The sequence below is a fragment of the Lampris incognitus genome, chromosome 21, assembly GCF_029633865.1.
Source record: "Lampris incognitus isolate fLamInc1 chromosome 21, fLamInc1.hap2, whole genome shotgun sequence".
In the NCBI taxonomy this organism is placed as follows: domain Eukaryota; kingdom Metazoa; phylum Chordata; class Actinopteri; order Lampriformes; family Lampridae; genus Lampris; species Lampris incognitus.
The window spans coordinates 5,325,138-5,343,355 of NC_079231.1; the positions used below are offsets into that span (position 1 = coordinate 5,325,138).

Genomic DNA, 18,218 nt, shown 5'->3' on the forward strand with positions numbered 1-18,218 from the left:
CAGCAGCGCCCCCGCGCGGCGGGGAGCGGGTACTGCGGCTAATTCGCATATCCTGTTTCTCTGGAGACGGCGACGACTGGGAAAAGGAGCTAGCCGAGCCGTCCTGGATCGATGCCCGGTCCACTCGGCCTCGGGTTGAAAACAAGGTAAAAACCCGGTATGTGTGCCGACGCTTCGGGAAATAACTTACAAAAGTGGACCTTTTCCCCCGGTGTGCCGGCGCCGCCGTCGTCACGTACTTCCCGCCGGAGACGCCGGCTAACTTAACGCTGTTATCTCCGGCTAACTTAACGCTGTTACCTCCGGCTAGCTTGACGCTGTTACCTCCGGCTAGCTTGACGCTGTTATCTCCGGCTAGCTTGACGCTGTTATCTCCATCTCCGGCTAGCTTAACGCTGTTATCTCCGGCTAGCTTAACGCTGTTATCTCCGCCTAGCTTAACGCTGTTTCTTATTGAACACCCTAAGCGGTGACAGACAGCCAGCTGTTAGCGACAGACACGTCTCGTTTTAGTTGATGGCTTCTTCTTCTTCTTCTTCTTCTTCGTGTGTGTGTGTGTGTGTGTGGCTTAGTCTCCTTGCAGGTGCAGGTGTCTTGCATCTGTTCCGACAACCACACATATATACAACTTTAACCTGCTTTTAGGTTTTTACTCTTGATCAGCCTCCGCTTTACTTCTGGTTATGGTCACGTCGCATCTAAAGGAAACAGCTGTCACCTCTTGTCATTCAAGTCTATGGCACAGATGCCAGATAACCCAGCATCATCACTCATTCGCTAGATCTCCAGTCAAACCAGTTAGCTTCAGCACGTTTTAACCTTATTTTTCTCCCAGTCACGCTTTTAAGGACCCTGATAATGTAATAAATCCCCGATAATGTAATAACTTCCCCGATAATGTAATAAAAAAATGCACTCGAGGCCGTTGAAAATGCAATAAAACCCGATAATGTAACAACTTCCTGATAATGTAATAAAGTGCATTTCCCGATAATGTAATAAACTATATATCATAGCTAACCCTAACCCTAATAACGTCCCGTTAATGTAACACATTATTACACTATTGGTAAAAAGTTTATTACATTATTGGGACGTGCACTTTATTACATTATCAGGAAGTTATTACATTATCAGGTGTTATTGCATTTTCGGTGGACTCAAGAGCAGATTTTTATTACATTATCGGGGTTATTACATTATTGGGAATTTATTACATTATCAGGTTCTACAGACCCTTTAGCCACTTACCCTTGTGCAGTGGTTCTCAAACAGGTCCTCGGGCATCACCAGTGCTGACGGTTTTCTATTCTAACCAGGCAGTTCACATTCACCTGTTGTTTCAGGTCTAAAACCTCCCTTATTGGAGGCTTGAACAGCTGAAACAACGCGTGAATGCGACAAACTACTTAGCAGAATAGAAAACCCAACAGTACTGATGGTACCCGAGGACCTGATTGAGAACCACTGGTCCTATTGTATTCTTCATCTGCTTCAATAACTTTTTTTTTCTTTTTTTTCCAGCACAGACAAAACCTTGTTATAGATGATGGACGGGTATGTATTAGACCATTGTCATTGCTATACTCTGATACACATGATAGGGCACACCTTTCATCTCTAGGTTGTTATAATTGAAGTTTTACTGCTGAGATTATATACTTTAAATGTCATTATTAGCCGAGATTGCATAATTTTACCCACTGAGATTGGTTGTAGTGAGGCTTTCTGTTTTTTAATACTAAATAATCTGACCTTCAGTGAGCAAGTTATCATGCATATTGAAGCAAGTCATTGAAAAGCCCTCGAAAATAACTATCTAAAAGGAGTGGGAACCCTGAGTATTTCTCCTTTATGGGGTTTGTTCTGTTATTCTAAAAAAAAAAAAAACCTTTCTAAATACCTGATTTAATCTGAGCAAGTGTCCCAGACTCATGTATCCATGCCCTTGTCCAGGTTTGCAGGGGACATTCTGAGTAGTGGCCGGGCTCTGCTCGGTGAGGACAGCTCGGTGATGGCACGCATGCAGAAGAAGTTCTGGAAGACCAAGCAGGTGTTCATCAAAGCCACCGGCAAGAAGGAGGACGAGTATGTGGTGGCCTCAGACGCCGACCTGGATGCCAAGCTCGAGGTGAGGGAGGATGGTTATGCACCCTGGAATGGAGATGATTCTTTATTCAACGTTTAAATTCCAGTCTCTCCTTCACTTTCACTGTAAGGGAAATTTGGCTTGCAGATATTGAAATGCATAGTAAGACTACAGAGATTTGCAGAGATCAATTGTTCATTTCAGCAGCACATTTCAAAAAAATGTTTTTAGGTAAAAAAATGTTCTGCTTTAGAGAAAACGTTAAAAGGAGCACATGAGCCGCATGTGGCACAGACATTTTTAACGATGTTCATGATCTTAGCAAGACTGTGCCTAAATTTCTTTAATGTGCTCTCTGGAAGAAAAATGAATCCCTTCAGAGCACTGTGATGGTAGTACATGTTATGGCACATCCTGATTTCTGAAACTGAGCAATGTTCTTAGATCAACATTTGATATGTTGACAGTGGGCTTACGCCAAATGTACTCCTAACATGAACGTGTTTGGATAAATTACTTCTAGTTGTACACATGTACATAGCATAAACAAAGAGGTGGTTGTCAATCAAATGTTCTCAGTCTACAAAATATTGGATCAAGGTCTCCTCTTTTGCTTGTGACCCTCACTTGTACACCTTAGCTGTAGCCTTCCCATTGACACACAAAAGCGTTATACCACACTCAACGTGTGGCTGTATGGACAGAGTGGGAGAGGGTGCGGCATGGTCCTCTACCTCCTAGTCAATGCTTCTGTTTGCCATTTGTACCAGAAATGAGAACCATCTGTTTGAGCGGGCATTTGTCTGTCGCTCAGCTCAGTCCTGTGAGATGAGGGGCTGCTACTGTTTCAGAGTCGCCGAGGGGAGACTGGAGTTCCTTTGTTTGCTCTGGAATCAGAGAGCCCATTCTGTTAGCCCGCGTTCATTGTCTCTCATTCTCTCTCCAGAGAGAATCGAAAATTGTGATTGTTTTCCTTTTAAGTCATATTGCACCCGAATTTCATTTTTGAGCTGTGACCTTTCCACGCTTGGTTCCCATTGGAACTTAAATATGCTGGATTTACTGTACAACTGTTAAAGGCAAGCCAATGAAAGAAGACAAGTGTAGTTTCTTTGCTGTCCAGTGGTTGACAACCAAACCCTGGTGGACTTCTGACTCCATCCCTACCAGCGATGTGACACTGAAGGTTGTAAGGAATTATTACATTCAGTGCACAGAAATTTAATTCGAATACAAAATTGTTTGTGCCCCCAGATATAGCTGGATGGTGCTCAGTGTTGTGCGTCCGTATAGGATATACTTGCTCATAAGATGTTGATAGAAACAGCTAATAGTGTATTATATGACTTGGGACTCAAGACATAGAGCACAACTTAGCTGCTTATGTATAGTAGGCGCTTTTTTGCTGGGGAATATTTCCTGCAACACAACCCCCGCATCTTCCAGAGGGAAAAAGTTAAAATGGGCTTTGTCTTTTACAGTGTCCTCCGAAATGACAAAAATAGCCTTTAATCAACTTGTCAAGGTGTATTACATGAAGACCTGACTTGCAGACAAAGGGATCAGTTCATAATAATAAGACCATTATGCATGCATCCAAAACGTTAATCCACAATATAGTTCCATTTTTCCCATCCTCCCTTGCATGTTATCTATAGTTTCACAGAAAGTTGAATCAGTTCATCTGGACACGTTTATTGAGAGAAATCTCATCACTCATCTAAGTGACCTCTTCAGTCTCAACTGACTGCAGGTATCCCCACCCTTATAAACAATACAGTGGCATAATGACCGAAACCAACGATCGATTTCATATGCAAATTGCACATGACAATTAGCGATAGTTACAATGCTCATCTGTACTATTCACAGAGGATTTGGGAATAGTTGGAGTCACAGCATTGTAAGATGGCGACAGATGTGCTCTAGGCAGAAGCATGGGTATGCTATGGGTCCCCCCCCCCACCCCCCGTTTCAGGGATGGTTGTTCCCTCGTCACGTAGATGGCCTCTTTGACTCCCCGTTCCCTTTCTGTGATTTCCTTACCTGGTTTATTGAGCATGCCATCCAGTATCCAAACCTCATGACAAACGTTATCTTGCTCTCAGGGTCGCGGGGATGCTGGAGCCTATCCCAGCAGTCATTAGGCGGCAGGCGGGGAGACATCCTGGACAGGCCGCCAGGCCATCACAGGGCCGACACATTCACACCTATGGACAATTTAGTATGGCCGATTGTGGGGGAGCCTAGCCTGAGTGGCTAAAATGTGGCAGGCAGACTCAGAATTGTTTCCATTCAACCAGCGTGATTTATTTACAGGGTGTAGCCACATGTGAAACAACGAAAAGTATGTACTAAGGAAAAAAAATTAACAGTTGACTTAACTGAACAAAACTCGACTCATAATAATAGAAGTTAAATTAACAGCACATGCACACATCTACACCCTGAGGTCCTATCTCCTAACAACTCCAAAGCCACTGCTTAAATGCTCCCTTGGAGTTGATCAGCAGCACCTGAGTTTAGGCTGCACCACTGTGGCAGGGAAAGCCAACACCTGGTAACAATTGAGATGGATGATGGGGCAAATGGTGTGTTCTCACCCACTTTGTCACACCGATTCACCTGACCTGCATTCTTTGGACTGTGGGAGGAAACTGGAGCACCCGGAAGAAACCCACACAGACACGGGGAGAACATGCAAACTCCACACAGAGGACAACCCCCAAGGTCAGACTATCCCGGGGCTCGAACACAGGACCTTCTTATTGTGAGGCGACCACGCTAACCACTGCGCCACCGTGCCGCTATTGAGCATGCATAAAAACATTATTTATAGGTTCTCTCTTCAAAGGCACTGTTACTGCCCCCCGAGCTGATGCGGAGAGAGAGAACAGTTCAGATTTATACTGCTCAGACCTTCTCAGTCTGTTCTGGCCCCTCACACCCTCCACCCCTGTGATTCCACAGTGGAAAACGGTGCGTTTCTGCACATTTTTGATAAACCTTTTTTTTTTTTTTCTCGCCTTTCTTCAGTTTTGCCTCTGAGAAAACCCCACATCTTTAGTCTGGCAGGTGGGAACAGCAGCAGCTCGGTCTTTGTCTCACCTTTCCTCGCCTCCCTTGTGAACTCTCACGGATCGGAGCGCTCTCTGGGGGAGCAAACCGCAAAAGCCTGGCGGTAGATTAGATTCAGACCCACTTCCCTGAGGGGAGGCCCCACCGCTAACATGATTTGCTAGGATTTTTAATCGCAGCTCTACCGTCATTCATTTTCAGATTTGATTTTGCTTTTCTGTGCTCGGAGTCTTGCGTGGGCCGCGTCTCCCTTTTCCACTTTCCAAACAAATAATGGAATCACTAGGAGCTCTCTGTCATCTCTCTTTTTATTTGTTCAGCGCATCCAGTGAGCTGTCTATGCTACACAAACACACACACACAAACACACACTCCCAACTTGTTTTGATCGATTTTCAAAGTTGACACCAATCTCTAAGGCAACCTTTTAGTGCAAATCCAATTTCAAATGATAGCTCGCTATCCACCAAAAGGCACAGAATTGATTTCATGATGTTGGGTTACCATCTTCCCTTCAAACACCTCCCTTCCTCCCTTTCATTAGTGCCTTTGGGCCACGCTGTTCTCATATCGGTCTCTTGCCAGAAAGACAACAGTCTGCAGACACTATCTGTATTGGTGATGAAGGAGCTTTGGGAGACGGCAGGGTTTGGCACAGAACTAGTCTAATCACAGGGTCAGGATGACTGTGTGTGTGTGTGTGAGAGAGCGAGTGGGTGGGGGGGGGGGGACAAGAGAGACTGCTTTGCACACAACAACAATGAGTTGTTGCAGCAGTCTCAGAGATTGTGATTCCGTTCTGCCAGCTTGTGTTTAGTCTGTGGTTAATCAGTAACCGAGCGCTTGTTCTACGCCTCAATACTTCGACTGTAGGGTGGAAGCGTGAGTCCTCCTGCTCTGCCTCAAAAGCAACACCCAACACGGTGGAGAACCTCTCTTAAAATGAAAAGTAGGATGGAGAGCGTCACTGTCAACAGTTTTGTCTCCTTTACAGAGGTGCCGAGGCAGGGTAGCGTACTGACTTTCTCTCCACTGGTGACAGTAGCTAAGTGAATATCCCTCTTCCACTTTTCTCCCCATTTCACCCAGCAGGTTGATGTAGAAAAAAAACCCCATCTTAACAGTGGTTTGTCACCTGCCAAAGGCCAACAGAATGGACAAATTTACCAGGCGGGTGGTTATCTCCCCATCTAGGCTTAAGTGATGACGTCATCAGCAAAGTGTATTTCATCCAGGGATGGGCGCTTGCAGATAAGCCATTAGGGTTGAAGATAAGGCTGGTTAGCACACCATGACACTCCAGGTGGAAAGACAGACGCAGAGCAACCAAGTGCACAGCCCCCCCACTTTTTCCCTACCCAATTGTACTTGGCCAATTACCCCACTCCTCCGAGCCGTCCCGGTCGCTGCTCCACCCCCTCTGCTGATCTGGGGAGGGCTGCAGACTACCACATGCCTCTTCCGATACATGTGGAGTCGCCAGCCGCTTCTTTTCACCTGACAGTGAGGAGTTTTGCCAGGGGGACGTAGCGCGTGGGAGGATCACGCTATTCCCCCCAGTTCCCCCTCCCCCCTGAACAGGCGCCCCGACCAACCAAACGAGGCGCTACTGCAGCGACCAGGACACATACCCACATCTGGCTTCCCACTCACAGACACAGCCAATTGTGTCTGTAGGGACACCCAACCAAGCCGGAGGTAACACGGGGATTCGAACCGGCGATCCTCATGTAGGTAGGCAACGGAATAGACTGCTACGTCACCCGGCCCAAGTACACAGTTTTAATTCATCTCACTAGTCCTTTCAAAGCCGAGTCAGTAGTCCACTTGTGGTACACTACGGACAAGTGTGTTAGCATGGTAGCACATCCAGGCTTCCCTTTCTCTCCCTGCTCAAACACACACAGAAACAGACAGAGGTAAATTCCTTTATTACATGTTTATCGTTGTCCAGATGAGCCCATTCTAATTCTACCTGCCTCCAAACTAATGTCTAAACCACATCCAGGCTAGACTCACGGGGCCTCGGAGGGAGAAACACTGTTGGAGCAGATGTGGAAGCCTCATCCATGCATATCCCAAGCAAAGGTGCATCATTACGGCTAAGATGGTATTCTGCTAGATGCCAAATCATTATAAACAAGTCTTGACGTGATCCTAGCAACCCAACTGCTGTACTCTCTCCTGTTTGAGCACAGATCTGTCTCCCTCAGCTGTCTGTCCTATCAGCATTTTATAACAACACATCTTCAGTGCAGTTAGCTGCACAAGCGGCATTTCAGAGTCATTTGATTCTACAGAAATAATTATATTGTCATCACCTGGTGGTGCACTGTATCTGAAGACAGACAGTAACTGGGATGAACAAATTGTTCGCATTGCCTTGGCTTAACACACACACACACACACACACACACACGGGTCCAATGTTGACCTGACCCTCCCATCAGTCTATGTTCCCAGAAGCACCAGCATGGCCTCAGATCAGATTCTGTGTTGCCATGACCACAGGGGAGAGGGGAGGTGTGTGTGTGTGTGTCTGTGTCTGTGTTAGGATGGGGGTGATGCAGATGGACTGATGTTTGTCTCTTCCCCACTAATTAGTCAGTTAGTGTTCATTTGTGCCAGATGGGAGGACAAGGGGGTTGTGTTTGACAGACAGACGAGAAAAAGAAGTTTGCTTGTTCACTGATTCACAACATGGAGCACTGCCAGTGCCGAGGCATCCGGACAAGCGGTACACTGCAGAAAGTGTCCTTTGCAAAGTGCTTACTATTGTTCCAAGCCTCCATGTCTTTCTTGAAGCCAAAATTTAATGAAAATGAGATGAAAATGACATTTCTCCCCCCCTCTCTACATAATAACTACATAATAAGTCTGTGGTCACAGGGCTTCTTTGGGTGACCCTCTGAGGCTTGCTTTGTCTGCCCATTGGTAGAGACGACTGAAGAAAAGTTCTCTTTTGTGCTCACTTTAAATCGCTCTTGATTATAAAATCACCTTCATGATGACAATGGAATGTCCTAGTCGCTGCACTAGTGCCTCCTCTGGTTGGTCAGGGCGCCTGTTCAGGAGGGAGGGGGAACTGGGGGGAATAGCGTGATCCTCCAACGCACCCTACCCCCTGGTGAAACTCCTCACTGTCAGGTGAAAAGAAGCGTCTGGCAACTCCACAGGTATTGGAGGGGGCATGTGGTAGTCTGCAGCCCTCCCCGGATCGGCAGAGGGGTCGGAACCGCAACCAGGATGGCTTGAGGTAATTGGGGGGTAATTGACCAGATGGAATTAGGGAGAAAAGGGAGGGGGGGAAATTCCCCCAAAAAAGTTGAGGGTTATGTCGTAAATATTAATATGCTTCATTTCCTTCCAAAAATCATTTAAAGATGAAGGTATGAGTTTTGTCTCAAATTAAGGATATTGTGGCAGGATGAGGAAAACACAGGAGATGAAGGCGAGTTTGAATTTTATTCCTCAGCTCCAAAACCAAACTGAAACAGGAACAACCTTGCACCAGAGAGCCCAGGAACGTAAACCACGCCTCCGGCTCACAGCCCTACTGGGTGAGAGGCATAGCCCCTAGTGTCCGCCACAATATCTTATTTTGCAGTCAAACTCTGTTTTAGAGAGAGAGAGAGATTTTCTGTTGTGTGGCCACTGACTGTCTGTGTCCCTCCAGTTCTTCCGTTCAGTCCAGTCCACGTGCACGGAGCTACTGAAGGTGATTGAAAGGTACCAGCAGAGGATCACACGTGAGTTCATTTCTCCCCTGCTTCACACTGACCATGGAGGTCTCACCCTCCACCAGAACTCACCCATTACGAATAAGAAAGTGTGTGTGTGTCTGTGTGCGCAAATCAAGATCCAAACCTTTGACCTCTGTTGTCCAGACCTGTCCCAAGAGGAGAACGAGCTGGGCCTGTTCCTGCGTTTCCAGGCCGAACGGGACCGAACCAAGGCCTGCAACATGATGGAAGCCACCAGCAAGGCCCTGTGTACCTCCGCTAAGCAGAGGTCAGCCAAGCCTTCATCAAATATATTATGCTTTTCAGACGTACACAAAGCAGCACTGTCAAACAGGGTAATCAGTGATTACGTGCTGTAATTGTTACTGAATGTACACAGTTTTCCAAATGAACCCAAATTCATACATATAAAGCAGATTTGTAATTAAAAAATATATTGTTTCCCTTGCTAGACCTCCCAACATGATTTTCAGCTTTGAGATTTTTTCTTAACTAGGCTGAAATAGCAGGTTAGTTTGAAAGAGGCAACCCGTGGCCGGCGCACATCCGTATGCACACTTTTTTCCCCTCCGTCTGCAGGCTAGCGCTGTGCCAGCCGCTGCACCGCATGCAGCAGGAGGTGGAGACGTTTCGGCGGCGTGCCATCGCTGACACGCTCCTGACGGTGGGGCGCATGGAGAAGGCTCGCACCGAGTACCGGGGAGCCCTGCTCTGGATGAAGGACGTCTCCCAGGAACTGGACCCGGACACGTACAAACAGCTGGAGAAGTTCCGCAAGGTCGGGGAGGGGGTCCTGTCACGTGTCTGTGTGTGCTCCTAAACGGAGTTACAATCACAGCTCTGCGTAAGAGCCTGTAACTGGGGAAAATCAGCACAGATAAGAAACTTGAGTTCACTACCTGTGAAAATCAATAAAAATCTCTGCTGCGTGGGGCATCCGGGTAGCGTGGCGGTGTATTCCGTTGCATACCAACATGGGGATCGCCAGCTCAAATCCCCGTGTTACCTCCGGCTTGGTCGGGCGTCCCTACAGACACAATTGGCCGTGTCTGCAGGTGGGAAGCCGGATGTGAGTATGTGTCCTGGTCGCTGCACTAGCACCTCCTCTGGTTGGCCTGTTTGGGGGGAACTGGGAGGAATAGCGTGATCCTCCCATGCGTTACATCCCCCTGGTGAAACTCCTCACTGTCAGGTGAAAAGAAGCGGCCGGCAACTCCACATGTATCGGAGGAGGCATGTGGTAGTCTGTAGCCCTCCCCGGATCGGCAGAGGGGGTGGAGCAGCGACCAGGACGGCTCGAAAAATAGGGCAATTGGCCAAGTACAGTTGGGGAGAAAAAGGGGGAAAACACCCCCCCCCCAAAAAAAATCCTCTGCTGCTTCGGATTCGAAGTTTCCTATGATTGGAATATCAGCAACGTGTGGGGGTGCATGATACTGAACAGTGACGTATCAATATTTTCCATCATTATATTATTTATGGAGCTTTGCTTTACCCCCAAATACTGCAGAGTGGCAGTGACTGGCTGCGCTGCTAATCCTGAATAGCAAAAGCATGTCAATAGGAGATCTTGATGTTCCGTGTGTGTGTGTGTGTGTGTGTGAGTGTGCGCGTCTTACCTTTTCCTTATCTTCAGGTTCAAGCTCAGGTGAGAGGGACGAAGAGCCAGTTTGAGAAGCTGAAGAACGATGTGTGTCAGAAGGTGGACATGCTCGGAGCTAGCCGCTGTAACATGCTCTCCCATTCCCTCTGCACATATCAGGTGTGTGTCTGGACGTCTGTGTGTACAGGCACTCTCGGGCTGTGGAAAAGCCTAGGCATGCATTATCGATAACATGTCATATGATTTGATTTTTTTTTGGAAAATTTTTTAGACAGTACGATCATCTTGAATTTCAAGACATAATTTTTCCTTTTTAAATGTGGAAAAACAGCGTTTGTGACAAAACTTTTTTGTGTATGGTTCAGGTCTAAGATCCAGACTCATATTGGTATCTCAGTATAAGGATAATGTAATATTTCAGTTTCTTTTTGGGACAATGTAGTGTCTGTCTGTCTGACTTTTTTCGCTTCTTTTTTTCTCTGTCCTTCACCTCTCTCCTTTACTCTTCCAGACAACCCTGCTGCAGTTCTGGGAGAAGACGGCTCATAGCATGTCAAGGATCCACGAGGCCTTCCAAGGCCACGTGCCCTATCAGTTCACCACACTCAAGGTAGTGCACACATGCTCATGTAAAATAGTGTAGCATGTTTAATTAAGAGGGATAATTTTATACATTTAAATAGTCGTCTGAGTTTACTTGAAAGGATGGAGTGGACGTCCAAGCTGTAAAATGCAGATTTTGTCAAGCTCAGTCTTGGTTTATGCTGTTGAGCTAAAGAGATTTTTTAAAAAAGCACTTAAGTGCCAAGGCGGCACGGTGGCAAAGTGGTTAGCGCGGTTGCCTCACAGCAAAATGGTCCTGGGTTCAAACCCCGGGGTTGTCCAACTTTGGGGGTCATCCCAGGTCGTCCTCTGTGTGGGGTTTGCATGTTCTCCCCGTGTCTGCGTGGGTTTCCTCCAGGCGCTCCGGTTTCCTCCAACAGTCCAGAGACATGTAGGTCAGGTGAATTGGCCGTACTAAATTGTCCCTAGATGTGTGTGTGGGCCCTGTGATGGTCTGGCAGCCTGTCCAGGGTGTCTCCCTGTCTGCAGCCCATTGACTGCTGGGATAGGCTCCAGCATCCCGCGACCCTGATTGGGATAAGCAGCTAACGGATGGGATGGACTTAAAGGCCAACGTCAGCCCTTGTTTATGTCTAGCAGAGTTGTGAGTTGTTATCAAAAGTCCTGCTTTGTGGACAACATAGTCCCAATAACACATTTCCCCAGTGTATAAATATTAGGGTTGTATGGACGTGTGCCACCAGGGGCTGGTGAGATTAGATATTCATCTTACCAGAATGATAACATCTGATCTGATGTGAGTCTATCTCTCTTAGGACCTCAGGGACCCCCTGGAACAGGAAACAGAGAGTCAGAAACAAGAAGACAAGAAGGAAAAGGTTCTACAGAGCAACACAGATGAGTGAGAGGACATGCACATGCACACACACACAAAATTAACGTTCAGTTTTGTCAGTTTTAAAATTGAATCCATCATGACCATTCTATTTACATTTAGATAGAAAGCTGTAGCTTGAGCAGATAAATTCCAGTTTGTCTCCATGTTGAATTTATCAAAATAACTAGGGCCTTCCCTGACACACACACATGAACACACTATGTAGTTCATTTGCCATCTCCGCGTTTTCGCTCATGTCTTGTCCTATCATCTGTCTCATACTGCATTCAACCATCTCAGCTACGTCTTCATCCAGCATGAGGCCAGTGTCATGTCTACGTTTAAGTGTGTGCACGGGATGTTTTGTGTACGTGTGATCACTGCTGGCCTGTTGGGTAGTTCTAGTCTGTAGAGAGTAGCCCTCGGTTTAGACTCAGGTTTTGGGGTAAGAGGATTCTGAACAATTCTGACTTAGGCTCACACATTATCAAAAGGAGCCAAAACCACATTTTAGCAATTCCATAAATTCCTTTCTCACTTTAATCTCGTCTCTCCCCTCCTCTCGCCCACCCTCCTAGTCTGGTGGCGTTGGATGACGACAAGCCAATTGAAGGCGCCTCTGACTCTGGTATGTACTACCCCCTGTTGGCTGAAACTTTGAATGAACGTCCTTGGTGTTCTAAACACCGCAGCATTATTAGTGACCCATGACTGAAATGAGTGCAAGGATCTTGCATTGTTTGGGATGAGCACAGAAAGAGGCAAACTGACAACTTCCAGCAAGCAACTCTCAACCTCGGTGTGTGTGTGTGTGTGTGTGTGTGTGGGGGGGGGGGGCTGTCTACAGTAGTTGTTTTTAGTCCAGACCAGATTGAAAACTACTGGTCTGGAGCACATCTAGAGAGTATATTCTCCCATATTTGTATGCATTTTCAGTCTTCAGTCGCATATATTTGGGCAAAATAATTCAGATGTGCACATTCAGATTCTGTATATGTTTATGACAAGTTGGAAGCATATCAGTAGTAAGATCTGTGAAGCTAGTACGACGCGATGTTGACATCTTTTCCCAAACTCAACATGTATCCCAGCCCTGAGTGATTTTAGAAGACCGTTCAGCTCAGCGTGCCTCGACGATGACCCCATGCTCATGGCCAGTGACCTGCCCCAGCCCCCGGTCCAGCTCCAAGCCCCTGCAAACCTCCCCTTCCAGCCCCAGCCTCCTACCCAGGCCCTGCACCCAGCCGAGCCCTGGGACTTAGGAGGCTTCCAGTCCAGCCTCCCTCGGCTGCCTGGTCCCGGTAAAGACATCATGGTTTCTGCTCTTCCGAGCGCCCGCCGTCTCTCCCTTCTTTCTAACACACCGGCTCTACATCTGCCTTCCAGACTTCTGCTTGGATTTGACCAAAACACATCCTCCCTCAGTCAGCTCAGCTTTTTAATTCTCTGCTTCTCCTGTGGGCTGTTTGACCACCTGGTGCTTCAGTTCTTGTTCCTGTTAAGTGCACTTCTCTCCTCTCATGTGAAGAGCAGTTTCGCCAACTGCGTCACCTCTCAGGGTTTCAAATATGTTCTCTCTATCAGAGGTTTTCTCTTGGTTTGATCAGTCTGTCTATCCAACAGGTGTTCTGACTTAATGCATGTCTGAACTCTCTCTCTCTCTCTCTCTCTCTCTCTCTCTCTCTCTCTCTCTCTCATGTAGGTGGGGACCTGTTGTCTGGTGGTCATTCATACTGTCAGTCCTCCATCATCACTGCTGGAACAGGGCTGAGCCAGATGGAGCAAGACGAGGATAGAGAGAGGGGCGACTTTGCTTTCCTCAAAGACCTCCTGAGCCCGGGCCCTGGTGGTGGCGATGATTTCAGCAAGGAATGGCAGGACGCTTTTGGGCTGTTTGACTCTCCTAACTCCAACCTCAGCAACTGTCCTGCAACCATCGGGGCGCCTCCCAGCAGTGCTCCTGCCACCACAGCCCGGCTGCCCTCCCGGCCTCCCAGCCCGACAGGCTTCCTGCCCTCTCAGCTGCTGGATCATAGTCTCAGCTCCACAGGTCAGTCACACTGCCCTCTGATAGTGAGAGGATCTTACTGCAGCACCATGTTCTGAAAATATGCCTTTGCTGTACAAGTACCAGTGATAGAAAGCCAAGCAATGATTTGGTTGATCAGGCTCCAGCATCCCCACGACCCTGAGAGTAGGATAAGCGGTTCGGAAAATGGAATGGAAATGGATAGTAACAGTTTCATTCAAAACTTCCTCCATTTAGAAACAAAAACAAAAAAAATACCTAAAATGTTTGGTCACATTTCAAAAAGAGATGAACTTGATGACATTATGAGGACATTTAAGATGACTCATGATTATAATTTTCTCAATTTTAATGCTGGCCATCATAATGGCTAGCTAATAGTAGTCAATGTTTTGGCTCATCAGTGTATTTGTTTTGTATTGTTAATGTATTTGCCTCCCAACTCTGTCTCAGGCTGGTCCACCCCACCCATGTTTCAAGCCCCACCCTTGCAGCCCCCTCCCCCTAGCCAAACCCAATCAGCTCAGAGGGTTCAAGGTTCAACAGCCAATGGTAAGACATGTTCTACTACTACCTTTACCGCCACTTGTTGCATATTGCTTCCTGGCTAAGTGCTAAAGTTTAAAGTCATATTCTCCTCCCCAAAACTTTTACGTTCTCTTTTTCTGTCGTTTAATAAACCTACACCCAGCTATAGCCGTGATAATGGGTGCTGCTTTCCTAATTTTGGTTACCAATTGTTTGGTTACCAGCGAACCTTAGCAGCAGAGCAAGTCTGGTGAGGGGACTGTATGAATACTGAATCTTACCTGCCATGCCTCTTTGTAGCTGCTACAGGCGGGTCCAAGGACATGTCTGCCTGGTTCAACCTGTTTGCAGACCTGGACCCCCTCTCCAACCCCGACGCCATTGGACGCTCCGAGGATGAGCTGCTCAACGCCTGAAGCCTTGTATCTGTGTTCACACCTCAGTGTGTATCTTTTCTTTATTGTGTGAACAGAGGGGAAAAAGGCTCTGTTTAAGATATTTTTCCCCACCCTCCCAAAGTAAATGAAGACAAATTGATTAACTTGTACTCACACACCTGCAGTTACGCTGTCCGGGATGATGTGCACATATCCTCCTTATTCATCACACACACAAACACACTGATGGAGAACACAGTACACACTAGCACTGGAACATCTGTTTATATCCACACCCGTATACACTGAAACACACACACACGCATCCACACACACCGATGTTTTTGAGCCACCTGATGTGGAAATGTCAACACTGGAAAAAGATGTGAAAAACTGAGCGAGAGTGTTGAACCCTCATCCCTCGTGGCTCAGAGGGGCTCTGTGAAGCACGACAAAACGACCGTCGACACGAAAGGTCGAGCTGCTGGGTGGTGTTTGCATATGCACCCATGCAGCCCCATGGGGTGTTGTGTCCCTTACTGTTAGAAAATACTACCATCAGATATAAAGTGTGTTTGGCGTGTGGCTTGTGCATTAGGTGTCTCTGCATATTACTCGTGTCTGCGTTGTGTGGGAGTATGTCTGTTTGCGGTGTCTGACTGTGTGTACACGTTGGAAGGGAAACCTGGTATGATGAAGGAATCGATTTAAAAATATCCTAGTTGCTTTGTGTTGGTTTTTTTATTATATATATATATATATATATATATATATATATATATATATATATACACACTCACACACACACCCTGATTATCTCCTGTGAATGGAGGGCATTAGTTAGGGCACAGGTTTGCATATGCTGAAACTTACTGTGGTGTTGGCGGGGTATTAAAGGCCCCCCCCCCCAGACGTAGACCTATCCACATAACCCTCTATTGACACGCGATGATAATTTCCATCGTCTTTGTGGGAAGATAAGGCGATGCTATGAGAGCTTGAACCAGGGTTTACAACGGGGGTTGTCATCATGTCATATGAGGTGACGTGTTTTCTGGCTCTTAGGGTGACAACACCTTCCTCCGTTTTCTGCGTCTACCTTGGAAGTTAGAGAAACAGCCTGGTTTTTCAGAAGTCGTTTCCATCCTAACGACTCTTTTGTCACAGTAGAAATCTGAGGCCAAGGAAAATTTCCACCTCCTTTCCCTTCCTTTGTGATTTTAGATTATCATACTCTGTGTCTGTGATGCAAACAATGAGACGTAAGCTGCATCTGAATAACTGATTCTCTTCAACATCACTGTTTTGTAAACCTGACTATATTAATATCACTGTTTGCAAATCTGTATCAATATCACTGTTTGCTAAAATGTTAAAGGGTCTATTTTTGTTGTGCTTTACACAGGGAGTATACAACTGAAATAACTATAGAAAGCTCTTGTTAATCTTTATTTTTGAGTTCGAGGAGAGGTGCTGGTGTATTTTTTGCAGAATGTGTTGACGGATGTTGGAGTTGTGAGCATGGCAGGTTTCAGGATGAGAAATGTATTGACGCGGCGTTACTTTTCCTTGGCCACTGACTTGGTCACTGGCTGTCTGGACTGATGAGAATTTAGCAAAATCTCTCATCAGGCAGGGATTGTGCCTCACCTGACTGGGTGAGCTTTTGTAAAATTACATCAGCATGACACAGGATGTGAAATCTGATGAGCAGGTTGTGATCAAGATTAATTCATTCAGTCTAATTGGTTGAAGATGGGGGTTTTGTTTTTTTTGGGGGGGATTTTTCTCCCCAATTGTACCCGTCCAATTACCCCACTCTTCAGAGTCGTCCTGGTCGCTGCTCCACCCCCTCTGCCGAATTGGGGAGGGCTGCAGACTACCACATGCCTCCTCCGATACATGTGGAGTCGCCAGCCGCTTCTTTTCACCTCACAGCGAGGAGTTTCGCCAGGGGGATGTAGCGCGTGGGAGGATCACGCTATCCCCCCCCCCCAAACAGGCGCCCTGACCGACCAGAGGAGGTGCTAGTGCAGCGACCAGGACACATACCCACATCTGGCTTCCCACTCACAGACATGGACAGTTGTGTCTGTAGGGATGCTGTTACTCTCATCTATGTTTTCCTTTTTTTTATGTGTGCATACTACTGTAAAGAATTTTCTTGTATAAAAAACAATGTTATATATACCCAATACTGAGAGAGGACTTAGCTCACAACCACCTATAGCATTACTTTTGTTCCCATTAAGATGAGCAACCCCTCATTCTCTGGTGTGTTGTATTAAATTATTGGGGGCACACTTTATTAAACTTTGGGGGGGCGTTTTTTCCTCTCATAAATATTTGGAAATCAGAGACCCAGATATGAATCCCATAATGTTTCCTCGACGAGAATGTCTTATGCTGCTTTATCCTACAGACGGCTGGGTTTGACACGTGTGTCAGAGCTCACATCAACTGAAGGACTTGTGTGTGAACAGCACATTACTGCAGATAATGGGGCGGGAGGCACCCAAGTTATGGTTATGACTAAACCCGTGACAATTATGCTGCTGGACATGAGTAAACCAAAATGTTCCGGATACTACCTTGTGAGCAGACCTCACACAGAACACTACTGTTTTCATATTCTAGCTTTATCATGCGAGTTTCGCAGCTCATCGAGGTTCATGTGAATGTTTGTGCTCTTTTAGGCAGGACTACAGGAGTGTTGTGCAATGACACGCCGAGATAAGATGGCTTGAGACAGGTAGTGTGGGAAAACACTGTAAAACAGCGCTGCATACAGGTGTCATATCATTATCTAACTACTACTACTACTAATTGCTTACTGTTTAATCACGTTTGTTGTTGTGACATGGCTTCGGGAGCCTGAAACCATCCTCACCGGCTGATGACGTCACGGGTGTTGACGTCAGAATCTATTTATTTTGAGTCTCTGAAAGGGAAAACGTTAAGAAATTGTACCCGATGCTCTCCGCTGGCAAGAAAGCCAACCAACCATCTCTGTTTTATGTCAACGTCGATTACATGCAGTGAAAAGGAATGTATTTCTCAAGTGAATCACAAATGCTTCACTTAATTCAACTATGCCTTTTATTTCACTCAAGGGAGTTCATGTCAAAGGATGAAAACTTGGCAGTTTGGTTCCCAATAAACTGGACAAGCAAACAAATGGTCAAGAGTCTTTTTTTTTCTCTCCAAAAATATTTCAGCGGAGTCGTTCTGTGACGCTGTAACGCCTTTTTGAAAAAAGACATTGGGACCAAAAATGCGTTTGTCAGTCTCAAAAGCATCAGTGAGTAAATGTGAAAACACCAACAATTC

At 46.4% G+C, this 18,218-nt stretch overlaps 1 protein-coding gene across 1 annotated transcript; it reads left to right on the forward strand.

Moving 5' to 3' along the window:
• The first annotated feature begins 38 nt into the window (after positions 1 to 38).
• ical1 (islet cell autoantigen 1-like) lies at positions 39 to 15,628 on the forward strand. Its single transcript, XM_056301150.1, has 14 exons — positions 39 to 146; positions 1,525 to 1,557; positions 1,957 to 2,131; positions 8,844 to 8,916; positions 9,055 to 9,178; positions 9,490 to 9,688; positions 10,547 to 10,672; positions 11,025 to 11,123; positions 11,893 to 11,978; positions 12,533 to 12,582; positions 13,046 to 13,255; positions 13,657 to 14,004; positions 14,437 to 14,535; positions 14,812 to 15,628. Exons 2-14 carry the CDS (start codon positions 1,547 to 1,549, stop codon positions 14,925 to 14,927), a joined length of 1,716 nt encoding a protein of 571 aa, XP_056157125.1. The 5' UTR covers positions 39 to 146; positions 1,525 to 1,546; the 3' UTR covers positions 14,928 to 15,628.
• Positions 15,629 to 18,218: the final 2,590 nt, after the last annotated feature.

Bases quoted from the DNA above. Each gene is read 5' to 3' on its own strand.
- ical1 (XM_056301150.1), top strand. The intron at 8,917-9,054 runs GTGAGTTCATTT...TCTGTTGTCCAG, and splicing joins GTACCAGCAGAGGATCACAC to ACCTGTCCCAAGAGGAGAAC. The intron at 14,536-14,811 runs GTAAGACATGTT...GCCTCTTTGTAG, and splicing joins TCAAGGTTCAACAGCCAATG to CTGCTACAGGCGGGTCCAAG.